The sequence below is a fragment of the Dendrobates tinctorius genome, unplaced genomic scaffold (assembly GCF_039654945.1).
Source record: "Dendrobates tinctorius isolate UK_male_01 unplaced genomic scaffold, ASM3965494v1 ptg000230l, whole genome shotgun sequence".
In the NCBI taxonomy this organism is placed as follows: Eukaryota; Metazoa; Chordata; class Amphibia; order Anura; family Dendrobatidae; genus Dendrobates; species Dendrobates tinctorius.
This window is the reverse complement of record NW_027361897.1, coordinates 3756965-3771924: the sequence shown is the minus strand read 5'-3', so window position 1 is coordinate 3771924 and position 14960 is coordinate 3756965. Positions and strand designations below refer to the sequence as shown.

The 14960-nt window shown below is 43.5% G+C and overlaps 1 protein-coding gene across 3 annotated transcripts in view; it reads left to right on the top strand.

Moving 5' to 3' along the window:
* Positions 1–14960, top strand: part of PDZD7 (PDZ domain containing 7) — a 114213-nt gene that overhangs the window by 35883 nt on the left and 63370 nt on the right. For all 3 annotated transcript variants that reach the window (XM_073555789.1, XM_073555790.1, XM_073555788.1), the window contains one exon: positions 11834–12242. In XM_073555789.1, the coding sequence (XP_073411890.1) occupies positions 12050–12242 (193 nt within the window). In that variant the 5' untranslated portion in view covers positions 11834–12049. The remainder of the gene's footprint in view (positions 1–11833; positions 12243–14960) is intronic.

Here is a 14960-nt window from a genome sequence, read left to right as displayed (position 1 = left end):
GTGTCTCCCTTTCGTGTACTGACTCCCTGGTTTTGACTTGGCTTGGACTCTGACTTGTTGTTTTGTCTCTTGTCTTTGGCATATCTGATCCTGACCAGTAATGACCCATTTGGCTTGTTTTTGATGCTGTGTTTACTTATTTCTTTTGTACTGCGATACAGTCTTATATTGACCCGACTTATTTGACTATTCTGCTGCCACCTGGTGGTGGCCTTGCCGCTGCATTGCAGGTCTGGCCTTGCTATGTGCAGTCCTCCTTGCACTTTATTGCCATCTAGTGGAGCTTGCATTTACCTGCATTGTAGTGGCATGACAGGTGTGTCCTATACGGATTAACGGATACAAGATGTCATTTAAGGTTTTGTTTCCACTTATCGAGCCATCTGGCTGGCTACAAAACTGATGTGGGACACTGATCACAAAGTTTTCTTTGGGATTATTCCCATTCGTGTAGCACACAAGCTGTTGCACTAGAGTCTTCAAGAGTCAGGTCACAAAATGCTACTTGTTGACATTTTCAATTTGACTCTCGAGTTTTGCAGTATAAACTAGTAAAATGCTGGATGAGAAGTGATGCGCTTTTGACATCAGATGTGGTACACTGAGACACAATAAAATTGATCCTTATGCCATAAATAAGGGGAAATTCAGCCTAACATCAAACTACTTAACAAAAAGTCTAAAATAGTTTCAGACATTCCCAAATAATAATTCTAATGAAAATCTCTATTAGAATCAACCACATAGCCTGTCCGATACAGAATCACAGCAAGAATCTGATATGACGGAGAATGACTCACAGTTTATCTCGCATTCTTATAGCAGACCGGTAATTTCCTGAAGATCGGTGCTTTGCGGGTTTGTGCCTAAGAACACTTTGCACTTGAGATGTTCGTGGGAGTCACATGATTAATTCATAAGACCTTGGTCACTCATCCAAGACACTGTAATTCAGCTAATGGATAGGAAAAGTTAGTGACTCTGCACTTGTATTACCTGCACTCCAAAGATATTTTACACGTAGAAATCTTTTTTTATTTTATAAGAGATTTCATTCACTAACTACACAAACATTGGTATCTTACTCCTTATCTCTAACCTCACCCAAACTTCAGGTTTGACCCAACTGATCAAAAGAAAGCGGTAAATCCTGGTAGGCCGAAATTAAACAATACATATCAATTTTTAAGATACAGAGAATTGTTTGGGGTCCTTTCAGCATGTAGGAGTCACACTCTAATTTGTAAACCACAAAAAATGATTTTTTTCTGCTGCTAGTGTAGGAGGGAGAGTCCCCGCTGTGTAAACAGACCGGAACCAAGGGGACTGTCACCAAGGTTCCTAGGGAGACTCTTTCCGGGGGATATATTGAGAGGACGGACCAGAGACAGTTCTAGAAGGAGTGGTGGCGGAGCCGATATAAAGGGAGTTGAGAACTCCAGCAGGGGGCACTCGACAGAGCAGGAGAGAAGGCGTAGGCGGCCTAGGCGGCAACAGAGAGCCAGAGACCGCAGGAGAGAGCGACGACCAGAGAGAACGGAGGGGAACTCACCACTGTCAGGGAGGAGACAGCCCCGAGCGGCCCAGCAGAGGGCCGCCGACCAAATGACCGCACACCCTCTCCCACCACTTCAATCCGCGGATGCGGCCTGCCTGCTGCCACCCGCGACCGCCACTGCCCAGCTCCAGCCCACGGTTGCGGCCTGCCTGCTGCCGCCCGTGGCCGCCGCTGCCCAGCTCCAGCCCGCGGTTGCGGCCTGCCCACTGCTGTCCGCGGCCACCACTGCCTTACTCCAGGCCGCAGCCTGCCAACTCCAGCCTGCGGTTGCGGCCTGTCTGCTGCCGCCCGCGGCCGCCTCTGTCCGACTCCAGCCCACGGCTGCGGCCTACCCGCTGCCACCCCTGTCCGACTCCAGCCTGCGGCTGAGGCCTACACGCCCCGGGCCCCGACCATCGTCGCCCCGTCATCGCCAGGAGGCGCCACGCAGAGGAACCCTACAGGGGCCTCTTGTGCCCTTGCTACACCTGGGCATAGGAACACCAGAAGCTTGTGTCAACTCCTCGTCGGCTGGGCCCAGCGGCTGAGACTTCGAACAGACATCGATCACCACTCTGACGGTTGTCAGAGAAGGATAAGTGACACGTTGTAGTTGCATAATCATAGTTTCTGGACTCGTAGTCGGACATTCCACGGCCTCATAGCTACCGGTTCTAACCGGGTAGTTGTTATTGTGTTACTTGTGTATTGTTGTTCTGATCCCTGCGAGGATAACGGTTGTTAGCTTGCTGGTTACTCAAGATAGCCCTAAAGGGGTGCATATTTATCTATATAAAAGTTACACTTAAAGCTTACTCCGGCTCCCGTCTCGTCACTGCATCCCGCGTGCCTGCGATTACTACACTAGCTTAAAATTTCTCATGGTGCTCACAGATCAACGTTGCAGTAGTAAGTTAATGTATTGCGGAAATTTTTTTAATAGCTCATCATAACGTCACAACGTATCATCTGTAGTTTTATAAAGATTTATCAATTGGTTTTGTTTTTTATTAAAACCGGACAAACATTTTAAGGGTATGTTCACTCAGGATGGATACATTGAAGATTTTCAGTCTAAATCATGTCCATGATAATTGGTCTGATTTCAGATCGCAATGCATGAAATATATGAAGCTGTGACGCGCGGATCAGGAGACGCGCGGATAGTCCATGCATTGCGATCCGACATTGGACCAATTATCACGGACATCTGAAATAGCCCTTAGACTATGCGTACTCTATGTTTTCTTTCATGTGGCAGAGCTTCCGCGTTTTTCTTAGTGAAGCCACTTTAGGAAAAAGCCGACGCAATTTGCCTTAAAAAGCACTTAAAAAATGCCAATAGATCAAGCATGTGAACAGCAATGTCAAAACGACTTGCTGTGCATAAGTTTAGACTTTTTGGTCTTATTTTAACTGATTGAGACATAGAAAGCAATGAGGCAACTAAAAGAAGTGACCAGACCATTCTTCACAGATCATTAGTTTATATATATATATAATATGTAAAAATAGGCCGGTGACAAAAGTAACCCCAAAAGTCTACTGCTTCAAAAATTCAGCAGGTACATCGGTATGTAAAGAACGTTGTGTGCACATACCCTAAGGTGCACACATTGAGTATTTGAGGATTTTTCTGCACCAAAAATGGTGTGTAAGGCCGGTTTCACACGTCCTGATATTTCCTGTACCGGAAAAAATGGTACCGGAGACACCATTGTCCATGTGTCCGTGTGTGTACTATGCGCAGCACACTTGTGGCAACCGTGTGCCACTGCAGTACCACACGGAAGGCCGCCAGGGAAGAAGCGCTACTGTAAGCGCTGTTCCCCGGCGGCAGGCGCTGAATGCGGCTTTCATCTATTCTCCCCTGCTCTGCCGCGATCAGCGCGAGCAGAGGAGAATAAATAAATGAACAGACAGACTGTGACAGACTTGAACTGCTGTGACCTCATCACTTGCGTTCTCCCACCGTCCTGAGGTCACAGAAGTTCATGCCGACAGTGAGAACAGACTCAGTGACATCACTGCTAGTCACTGAGCCTGCGCCCGCTGATTCTCATTCATTCCCCAGTAGTTTACAGCCGGAGCAGTCGCACTGCACCGCTCCAGTTGTAAACTGATTATTCCCCAGATATGGATTACACTGAATGCAGAACAGGTATGGTATATTGTTGGTTTGTTATTTTAAATTTTATTACAGGAGATCGAGGGCGTCGCTTGGATTAGGAGAACAATAAAGATGGCAAAACTGTGTCGTGTTTTATTTAATTAAAATGCTTTATTCATGTTGTGTGTTTATTTAACCCCTTCACAACTGTAGGATTAGTAATTGAAAGGTGTCTTATAGATGCTTCTCCATTACTAAGCCATGTGCTTGATGTCACCTTACAATAGAAAGGTGACCTTAACCCCCATTACCCCACTTGCCACCGCTAAAGGGAAAAGCTCCAGAATTGGCGCATATAATAGATGTGCCTTTTCGGGGCAGCTGCGGGCTGCTGTTTTTAGGCTGGGGGGGCTCTTATTCATGGCCCCTTACCAGCCTGAGAATAATAGCCTGCACGTATGAGTTTTGCCGGGTTGGTTCAAAAACATAGGGGGACCCCACGTCGGGTTTGGCTTTCATTCATTCTCCTCTGCTCACGGCAGAGCAGGGGAGAATAATGACAGCCGCGTTCATCACCAGCCGCCGAGGAACAGCGCTTACAGTAGCGCTTCTTCCCCAGCAGCTGTCCGTGCACACGGAGGACATCAATGTGTGTTCTCTGTATGCACGTGTGTGGGACGTTTTGCGGCTCGTGCGCCCGGGAGAAAACAGACATGTCAGCGGGTTTTGCACACGTTCCATGAAAACACGCTGACATATGCATAGACCCATTCATTTGAATGGGTCTACGTGTGTCAGTGTCTCCTGTACGTGAGAAAACTGTCATCACATGTACCGAAGACACTGACGTGTGAAACCGGCCTAAAGATGTGCATTTTTTATGTGCGTTTTTGAAACGTCTTTACTCATTCAATTTTAACAGTGAAAAACACTGAAAGAATTTACATGCTGCAGGATTTCAAAAAGGCTCTCATGGTTGAAAGCCACAAGGAAAAAGTAAATAGCGTGTGCATGAGATATCAGAAATTTTAATGAATTAGGCGCATCGTACTCCGGTGCACTTGTAGATTAAGACTGCCATACATAATGCTAGACTTAATGAAATGACCACTTGGCTTGCACATACCCTAAGGCTGTGTGCCCACAATGAGTTTTGGGTGCATTTTTTATGCTGCGTATTTTCGCTGCTTCTTACGGTTCCAGCAAAGTGGATGGGATTAATAGAAATCTCTTTCCCATTGTGCTTTTTGGTTTACTCAGCGTAAACTGGCCTGCGGTGCATATTTCAAATGCACAAAATGTCAATTTCTCTTGCGAGTTTAATATTAAAATTTTTCCCACAGACTTGCATTAGATGTGGAAAATCTGCAGGTAAAAAATGCACATGCGTTTTGTAGTTCATTTCTGTGACAGAAATCCAATCAAACATAGTTTGACAAAAATAAAGTTTTGTCAAAGCCAAATTCCAGGAAGTATGAAAAACAAAGCAATTTTGTTTAAAACATGACGTAATAATTAAAAGAGACAAAAATTGCAGCATCAAAAACGCGATAAAAACATATCTAAAATGAGAAAAACGGAACGATAATTTTGATTAGACTCTGATCAGAGTGAGGTCCGAATGCCATTAGTTTTTCTTGTACCTGAAGAAGCAAAAAAACCCCTCCTTTCTGACAGTTCGTGAAACTTGGACCGTACTCAGATGTCATTTGAGTGCTATCTGATTTTATGGACCCATAGACATAGATTGCAGATTTTGCGCCAACCCTTGGATCAAAATCAGACATTCCTTCGTGATTTTCCACTTGATCCTTGAAAAATCAAAAACTGTTCTGTGCGTGTTTTACACGGATTCATAGACTTGTATTGGTCTGTCATCCGTGCAGCCAGTAAAAAATGGACAAGTCAGCAGCCCCATAGATTATAATGGATACGTGTGGTATCTGTGAAAAAAACAAATGCCACACGTACCTGAAACACGAACATGTGAAGGGAGCCCAAGGCCGGGGTCACACAAGCGTATAACATGGCTGAGTCCAATTCAATAAAACATCACATAACACTTTGCCCAGTGTTATATTATGCGGCAGATCACTTCTGCAAGTATTTTTCCATGCTTGTACCCAAGACAAGCAGGACTGAATCCATCGGCACTGTCGGGCGGCAGCGTTACTCGTTTCTTCGTAGCAGAGCCAGAGACTTTGTGCATCGTTGGAGACGCCGCCAGGAGATATTCCAGCCTTCCTCCTGCCAGAACTGCAACCGATAAGTGTCCTGTTTATTTTGTATGTTCATTTGCCATTTCCTTTTCCTCCCTGCGTGGAGTATTACTTGTTATTAATTGTTCAGTAAATTCTTGTTAATCCCCTTCTCTGTCTCCGGTTACTCACTGCATCCAACAAACTGTTTGTCCTGTTTGTTGGAACGCCACATGGACCGCCGGCTGGTCCTCAATACCAGGCACCACCCATGGTCAAAGCAAAGGTGCCACTATTTCTGGAATAAATCAGCCATGCTTTTCCAAACCTTCGTTGCCCCCTTAACTTTTCCATTCATTTGATATGTTTTTTAGTACAACTTTATCTAATTTTTAGAGCATGCTTATTTCTACACATCATCATATAACTTTGGTCTTTTTTTTTTTTTTTTTTTTAGAGTACCCTTGTCCATACTCTAATAAACCTGGAGGGATTCACCTTCATCACTGCTAATTGATTTTTCCATTGCTTCCTTGTCTGCTATAAAGTGCATGTTCTATATACACAGTGTGACTGCATGTTACCCTGATGGTAGGAAAGCTCCGCCTATTGGTTGAGTAGGGCCACTAGAGGGCGCTAGAGCTGAGCTGTCTTGGTACAGTGCAGGCTGGTGATGTAACACAGCATTCAGTGGAAGCAGCACAGCATCAGAATATTCATCTGCAGGGACAAATGTAAAGTAAGTAAATGTTCTAATGTTTCTGCCTCTGATAACTTTGTCCTCTTCAAGGATTATCTGTAATTTGGCTTAGAAATAGTTCCTTCCTTGCTGCAAATTTACCTGGTGCTGCAGGTCTGGCACCAGATCTAAGGATAATGTTGCCCCTGAGTCTCTTTGCAAATGTCTTTACTTGCAATAGTGAAAGTTTGTAACCTACCTGCAACAGAGATGATTACAGTGAGCATGCTCACCTTTGTTATTGCGAAACAGTTTTCTAGTTATGTGGGTTTTGTATGTGATTAATATACATTTTATTCTATCTATTGCATTGATACAAAGTAATAATAACAACATTCAGCATCATAAACAGGAAAAGGAAGCTATGGAAGCCCTGTCAGATCTTAGTGCTATGCTGATTATTCTTTCCTGCAAAAGAAAGTTCTGGCTTCTGATCTGGAAGATGAACCCAGGAGGTTTTTCAACGATACAATGAATATGAATCTAGACATACAAGAAGTCATCTAAAAGTTTTCATGGAATAAAGACCAAAAGCAGACTGAATGCATGCATATTTCAGGACAATGGAAAAGGTATATTATTTCAATGGGGCAACTCTTGCTGTTCAGGCACATAGACAGATGGTGTAGCCCCAGGCAATGCATGTGAATAGATCTAGAATGAAGAATTCTGCCTCCTATTGTCCAACTACAATTTTTACTGCGAAACACCAATATTAAGTAAGATCACGTAAACAGCTAAAGACACTCACAGCTCAGCTTAGATTCTCCGGGCTTGGATATTTGTGAATTCCTATTTATTCGGATACCAAAAAATCTCATTTCGACGTCATTCTTTTTCTCGTGCGAAGAAAAAAGCAATCCGATTTTATTGGTCAGTTTCATCTGTGTGTCATCAGAGTTTGGTCCGAGCGTCATCGGTTTTTCTTGTATGAAAAAAAAAATCTCTATTCTTTTCCTATCTAGCAGTCCGTGAAAAATTGGAACATAATTGGATGGCATCTGAGTGTTGTCCGATTTTTTTTCATGGACTCATAGACTTGCATTGCTGGTTTTGATCCAAAACTCTCATCAAAATCAGACATGTCCCCGCAATTTTGCACAAACCACTCAGTCTGTGGAAAAACATGTGAATGACCCCAATCACTATTGTAGATACGAGGGCTATCCATTCATAGAATGAACAAGTTGGTGACATATTGTAACATCTACCTTTTTCCATTCTTCAAGAATAACCTCTTGTAGAGCCCGGATGCTGGATGGAGAGTGAGGACAACTTGTCTCTCCAGAGCTTAGGTGTTCAGTTGAGTTCAGATCAGGAGACATTGGACCATTGAATCACTTTCACCCTGTTCTTCTTCAGAATTGTAACACATGTGTTTTGGATCATTATCATGTTGGGATAGTGCAAATCAACCAAGGGCATGGAGTAATGTAGCATCTTCTCATTTAATATAGAGCAATACATCTGTAAATTAATGATCCCATCAATGAAATGTAGCTCCCTGACACCAGCATCACTCATGCAGCCGCACATAAGGACAGTGCCACCACCATGTTTCCCTGTAGGCACCATGCATTTAGAAAAATGAATTTAGAAGTTTCCTGAAGTGGTTTTTGCTTGAAAAATTATTCGGTTTTGAACACTTGGAAACACTCTGCTCATCTCTATGAACAGCTTACATTGGAAATAACAGTAGGGTATTTTCATATGGACAAAATGGAGAGGAATAGGTTAAATAGCTTCCATCCTTTGTATTTGTTATACAGTGCTATGAAGTGTAACAGCAACCGGTCATATGATCCAGGGCTGTCGTCCTGCAGAGATGGGGTTTTGCAGCCCACAAAGCTGTTACTGCTACATATTCAGCTCTACATAGGCACACATGTCATGCACGCTGCCATAAAATGCAATCTACGGTAACTTATTTTATTCTACTTATATAATTATAACATTAATCTATTTTATGAATATTTTATGGATGGATGGGTTTATTTTCTTTATTCTAGTTGTATCTTGTATATTACAATTATTTGTTCATATGTGTTTATATAATGTTACGGTACAGACAAGTCACAATGGTGCACATTTTGGAAACAAATACGCATCTAATCCTCAGCTCTCCTTACTTTCGCAGCACAGGAGCCAGAATCTCCTGTTAATTATTCACATAGCTAGGTATAACTTCCAGAAGTGCCGCATGTACAGGTGACCTGGGGGTCTTTTCAGAGCTGGACTCTACTCACCTTGCACCCAATACTTCCTGCACCTACACAGATTAAACAAACTCAACGAAAAGTGCACCAAATTAAATATATACTAAAAATAAAAAACTCCCATATTCTTTATGCACTCATGAATATAAATGGAGGACAACGCAGAAAAAATTGAATAAAAAACAACGAACCAAACCGAAATAATGTCCAATAATTAGCAAATTTATTTAGGGAATATAAAGAGAGGGGGTCCTGCCGAAGGCAACGCCGAAACACGCGTCGGGGTGGGCGCATCCTGGGGACTCCACCAGCACATGAGGTAATAGCACTGTGCTATTCACTTTAGCTACTTTTTTGTTCTATTATGCAATATATTCTCCTTATATTATATCCTACAATGATCCACTAGGTCAATTGTGGTCTCCTGTCATGTGTGGCAAAATTTGTTGATGCACTGGTATGAATTGTATGCACTTGCACCTTATTGTTATCTTACAAGCCCTATACCATTTTGCACATATTACCGTATATGTATTTTTGCACATACTTCTTATGCATTTGCACTTTACTTGTACCTCATGTAGTGCACATAATTGTGCCTATATGAAAATTTGATATGTGGTCCAGATTTTGTTTTTATTGATATATTCTAGTGTCCGTGTGTTGTGCCCCTTCCATGGCATTGGTTTCCTGCCCCTCTCTTTATATTCCCTAAATAAATGTGCTAATTATTGGACATTATTTCGGTTTGGTTCATTGCTTTTTACCTACACAGATTACATGAGTTGCAAATGAAATGTTACTAGATAAAAAGGCAGTTTTGCGTAAGGCTGGTTTCACATTAGCGCTTTTTAAGCGCACGCACGGCCGGGGGTAGCTCCGCCCCCGAGCCGGCTCTCTGCCCGGCGTGCCCGCCCCTTGCTTGTAGCGCCGCCTCCTAGCGCACAGCGGCGCCTGCGATCGGCGCACCCTATCTTTAGCATAGGGTGCGCAGATCGTGCGCAGGCCGTGTGCTAGTTGCGCTTTGACCTGCGCTGCGCACTTTTGATGGTGCGCTGTGCGCGCCAAAATCCGAAAAGTTTGATTTTGGCGCGCACGGCGCACCGTCAAAAGTGCGCAGCGCAGGTCAAAGCGCAACTAGCGCACGGCCTGCGCACGATCTGCGCACCCTATGCTAAAGATAGGGTGCGCCAATCGCAGGCGCCGCTGTGCGCTAGGAGGCGGCGCTACAAGCAAGGGGCGGGCACGCCGGGCAGAGAGCCGGCTCGGGGGCGGAGCTACCCCCGGCCGTGCGTGCGCTTAAAAAGCGCTAATGTGAAACCAGCCTTACAAGGGTCTCCATGCTATGTGCCTGCCAGGTAGAGGGCATCAGAGTGCCCAGTTCATCATTCAAAAAGTGTCTCCATAGACAGATCCCCAGTAAAGACTAATCTCACCACATTCCTGCGGGACTTTTGATAATTGAACTATTGCGTGTGCAGGGGTCACAGTCACCGCAGGTACTGGAGCCTATGGGGGCCCAAAAAGGTCCCTATGGCACATATACTATTGACCCTTTACAAAAGCAGGCAGTTTTCATTTTTGCTTTTTTGTTCCAAAAGTCAGAACTTTTTTTTTTACTTTTTGTCACAGTTATATAAGGGCTTATTTTCAAGAAATATGCTTATAATAATAATAAATTTTATTTTTATAGCGCCGACATATTCCGCAGCACTTTACATTTCAGAGGGGATTTGTACAGACAATAGACAATTCAGCATAACAATAATCACATACAGTAGATTATAACAAATACCAAGAGGAATGAGGGCCCTGCTCGCAAGCTTACAGTCTATGAGGAAAGAGGTGGACACGAAAGGTGGGTGGTAACAGTTGCCCTGATTGTATGGACCAGCCATAATGTGTGTGACAGTACAGACACAGAGGGCTAATGGATGCATAAAGCATGTGGGAACATGATGCAGGAAATATGGTTATGGTAAAACTTTTGGCTGTGCCACACAGGGATAGATTAGGTTAATGTGTTGAGGCGATTGGCCAGTCTGAATAAATGCGTTTTCAGGGCACGCTTAAAATTGTGGGGATTGGCGACTAATCGTATTGACCTGGGAAGTGCATTCCAAAGAATTGGCGCGGCACGTGTAAAGTCTTGGAGACGGGAGTGGGAGGTTCTGACTATTGAGGATACTAACCTCAGGTCATCTTATTTGCTTATTTGTTCATGTCTTAATTTTTAAATTATGAAAAGGGGGATATTCCCAATTTAATAATTTAAAAAAAAATGTAAAGACTTTTATTTAACTTTGACTGTATTTTTAATTTCCATTTTTGTTCATTTGCTTGCACGTTCTATATATTGTAATACTTTAGAATACTTTTTATACTAAAGTAATGCAGTAGATAGGAAAAAAATCACGATTTCCCATAAAGTACAGGAGCGTGTGGGTTGAGCTCACCGCAAACTCCTGCACCCATTATATAATAGATGCAGAAGTAATAAGCTCAAGAGAAGCATGTTTAGGATGATAGGACCTATCAGAGAAGTGTCACCTTGCCGTGGATGATGGGCATACATGAATTGGCCAGGTTATGCACTAGGAACCTTCATTATTGTAAGTAATTCTTTTTGTTAGTATGTTTTATTCAGCAACAGTGTAGTCTAGAGCTCGTGTTTGCATATATCTTGGTCCTTGCAGAGAGCTGCTGAGCCCCTTTTTTGTATGGGATGCATAAGTAATGGAGCAAAAAGTGGGCAAAAACTTGTGATAATTTGGGGCGCTGTTTGAGATTTTGTACAGGAGACCACAAGCTTAAGGTTACACCAATGGCTGTCTCCATGTATGAGCAGGGGAAGCAGGACTTGTTACATTAACATAACTAATCAAGTTGAACTAATATGTCCCTGGGCTCAGCATCTGCCCCTCTATCTTATGCTGCACTCAGACGAGGTGGACCAGGAGACGCAACAAAGCTGCAATAAAAAAAATGAAATGCATAGAAATTAACAAAAATGTTTTCTGTTCTCCGCTTTAGGTCATGGTCTTTTCTTGAATGGTATTTACAATGGCAAACACAGAACGTCCATTCATGGCCTGAAGATATGCTTCTTCTCACTATGTTCAGCATATATCTCTTCTGGAGGGAGATGACATAAGGGAATTTCTTATTTGGAAAAACCCACGGATTTCTTCACCCACAGCATCTATCAGACTCTAGGATCCCTATGACTTGCCCTCACTTTCCGCCGCCATGGCACACGCTATTGAAATGGATGACGGTGAGATGACCAGTGATGTGTTCCCCAGTAGTTCCAGGAGAGACTCCTCAATTAAGGCTCGGCATTTATTTCGAAAGTTGAACAGACCAGGTAATGGTCACACTAAAGGGCTGCGAGCCACCTCTCCGATGGGAAGGGTGATCTTGATAAATTCTCCCTTAGAAGGTAAGTCCTTGGATATTTTTCTCTATAAGAATATAATTTAGGATCATAGATGTTGCCTAAAGATAGTGACTATCTGTGGAGAGGAATACAAGATGTATCTGATTTATAGACTCACTTATTGCAAACCGCACAGTATAATGCCCCATGTTGCTTGCTGCAGGTGAGATGTCGTAATGGAGAAAATTTCCCTTTGGAATACCAGATGATTTTTGGGAGTGACAAAAGTCACACCTCCTTATCAGGGAAAGGGTCTGTCTTCATGAGATATCCTAGAAAATGTGAGAAATCAGGAGAAAAGAAGAACAGTGGCACTCACCAAAAACTGCAGTTTTAGCCGTCTTTTATTCCAGCAGACATAACTGTAGAAGCAGTGGTTTCGCTCTACAACCAGCGCTTCTAGGGGTCCAACTCAGAGTTGGATCCCTAGAAGGGCTGGTTGTATTGCGAAACGGCTATCGTCGACTTATCCTCGGTCCCACACACCTCCTGTCCACCGCTACTCCAGTTATGTCTGCTGGAATAAAGGACTGTTAAAACGGCAGCTTTTGGTGAGTGCCACTGTTCTTCTTTTCCCAAAATTTTTCATGCAATTTCTATTGTGATGCACCACCAAGCAATGCTGCATAAGTCAATTTGTAAAAAAAGGATTCTATACGCTGATGAGACACAGGACTGGTGCCCAAACCGTTTCACTCCCACACAACATTGCTAACAAATGTGAGTCAGTTTTTTTTAATAAAACCAATATCACCAGCAAGTCGTTTGCTTTATTATGGCATGTAGACATCACAGAGGAGGGCATCTGATGGACCCAATGCCATATATTAGAATTTGAATTGCAGCCATGTAATACTACATTTCTCCATGCAAAAGCACTATAAGTCTGATGGCTAATGGCTGTGACAAAACCACTTTAAGGCACTTGGTTTATATGGAGGAAGTATAATCTTATATGTTCTTCCCATTGACACTCACCTTGTGTGCTAGGCTTCTTAGTGCCTTTTCCAGGTCATTTTTGGCATGGCAACATCTTCCTCTACAGACATCAAGAGGCTATTACCAATATTTAACGTTACCCCTTCTATTTATAAGTTATCTGTTGATATTTTGCGGAGCACTGGGGTCTTATCGGTCCTAAGACTGGGAGTTTGAAATTCCTTTGTGGTATCATGTCACCAGTCCATTCATTGTCTGTGGGACAGCTAGAGATTTCTGAGTACAGTGCTTGGCTATCTGTGGCAGTCCCATAGTATGAATAAGAGGCAGTTTTCTTGATTGATGAGGGTCCTAAGAGTCCAACCCCCACCCATGCACAGGTTATCACCTAACGTCCTAATAGGTGATAACATGTTGGGAATGACCCTTTAATATTCAGATGAGTTACTCTGTTTATGATCCAATGCGTTACCTCGACACATTTTTTTTTAATTAATTATGTTGTATTTTCATACATTACCCTTGATGTCAACTACTCAATGACCATGTCTGCCTGCCTGATTCCAAGACCTTGGTGCCTTGCCCATGCTTTCTTGTGATCTAGACCTTGCACCTTCTCTGCTCTTCCCCGTATACTGCTGTGCATTTGTCTCTCCAGACTTGATACACCTGTGTTTTTGACAAGCCAAGACCTTCTATTCTCTTGCAGTGCAGTCAGAATCTCCTTCTGCTAATCAGCAGTCCTGTACTGTCTATCTTGGCATGACTGATGATGTGCCTAGTGATTGGCTGCAGCAGTCATTTGATGTAGAAGTGACACCACTGCTGCAGCCATATCAGCAAAGACTGGAGGAGCAATGAAGAGGTAGTGCTAGAGCGGCACTGTGTACGTAAGGCTAATTTTGTTATTCCAGAACTGGTCAGACCAGGTAAGAGAAGGACATACTAGGCTAGAATCATGTCACCATGTTGCTCATAGTTCGGACAGCATGAATTTAATGACGGTTCCCTTTGAAGGGATTGTCTCTTCTTCTGAATAGAGGTGCATCACACCTTTGCTTCTGGCTGGCTGCTTCCTGGGGCAATATGCTCTTGTTGGATTGCACAGGACAGACCTGTAGTATTGTGCCACTAGCCAAAACTGTGCACTCGCTAATGTCTCTACATGAGGCTGCTTTGCTTCTGCAGCATCAGTGGAGCGCCATGGCACAGATGTTGGCTGGATCGGGAGCTAACAGCGCCCTCCAGCGATGCAGCAAGCGTCAGAGCAACACTTACAAGATCTATTGTAAATAGGTTGTAAGCACTGTGCATGTTCAGTCCCCACTGCCATACTGCGCTGGCCGGTAATCTTGACAAGCTGGAACCAAATAAATGTAAAATTCTTGAACGGATAGGATTTTTAATGACAAGTAAGTTTCATAGTTACTTGTTTTTAGAAGCACTTTGCAATTTTACCAACTGAAAATGATGAGACTAACCCCTTCAGCTAGCATACCTATTAGGGGTCACACATGCGAGAAACTCGCACGAGTCTCGCATCTCAATACCCGGCACTGCCGCCGACAGTCAGGACCGGAGCGCTCAACTGCATGTATTTCTATGCATCTGAGCGCTCCAGTCCAGAGTGCCGGGTATTGAGATGCGAGACTCGTGCGAGTTTCTCGCATGTGTGACCCCGGCCTAAAAGAGAACCTGTTAGCAGAATTGTGCACAGGTTGGCACCGTTATACTGATTACAGTGATACCTTGGTTGATGAAATCCATCTTGTGGTTGTTGTT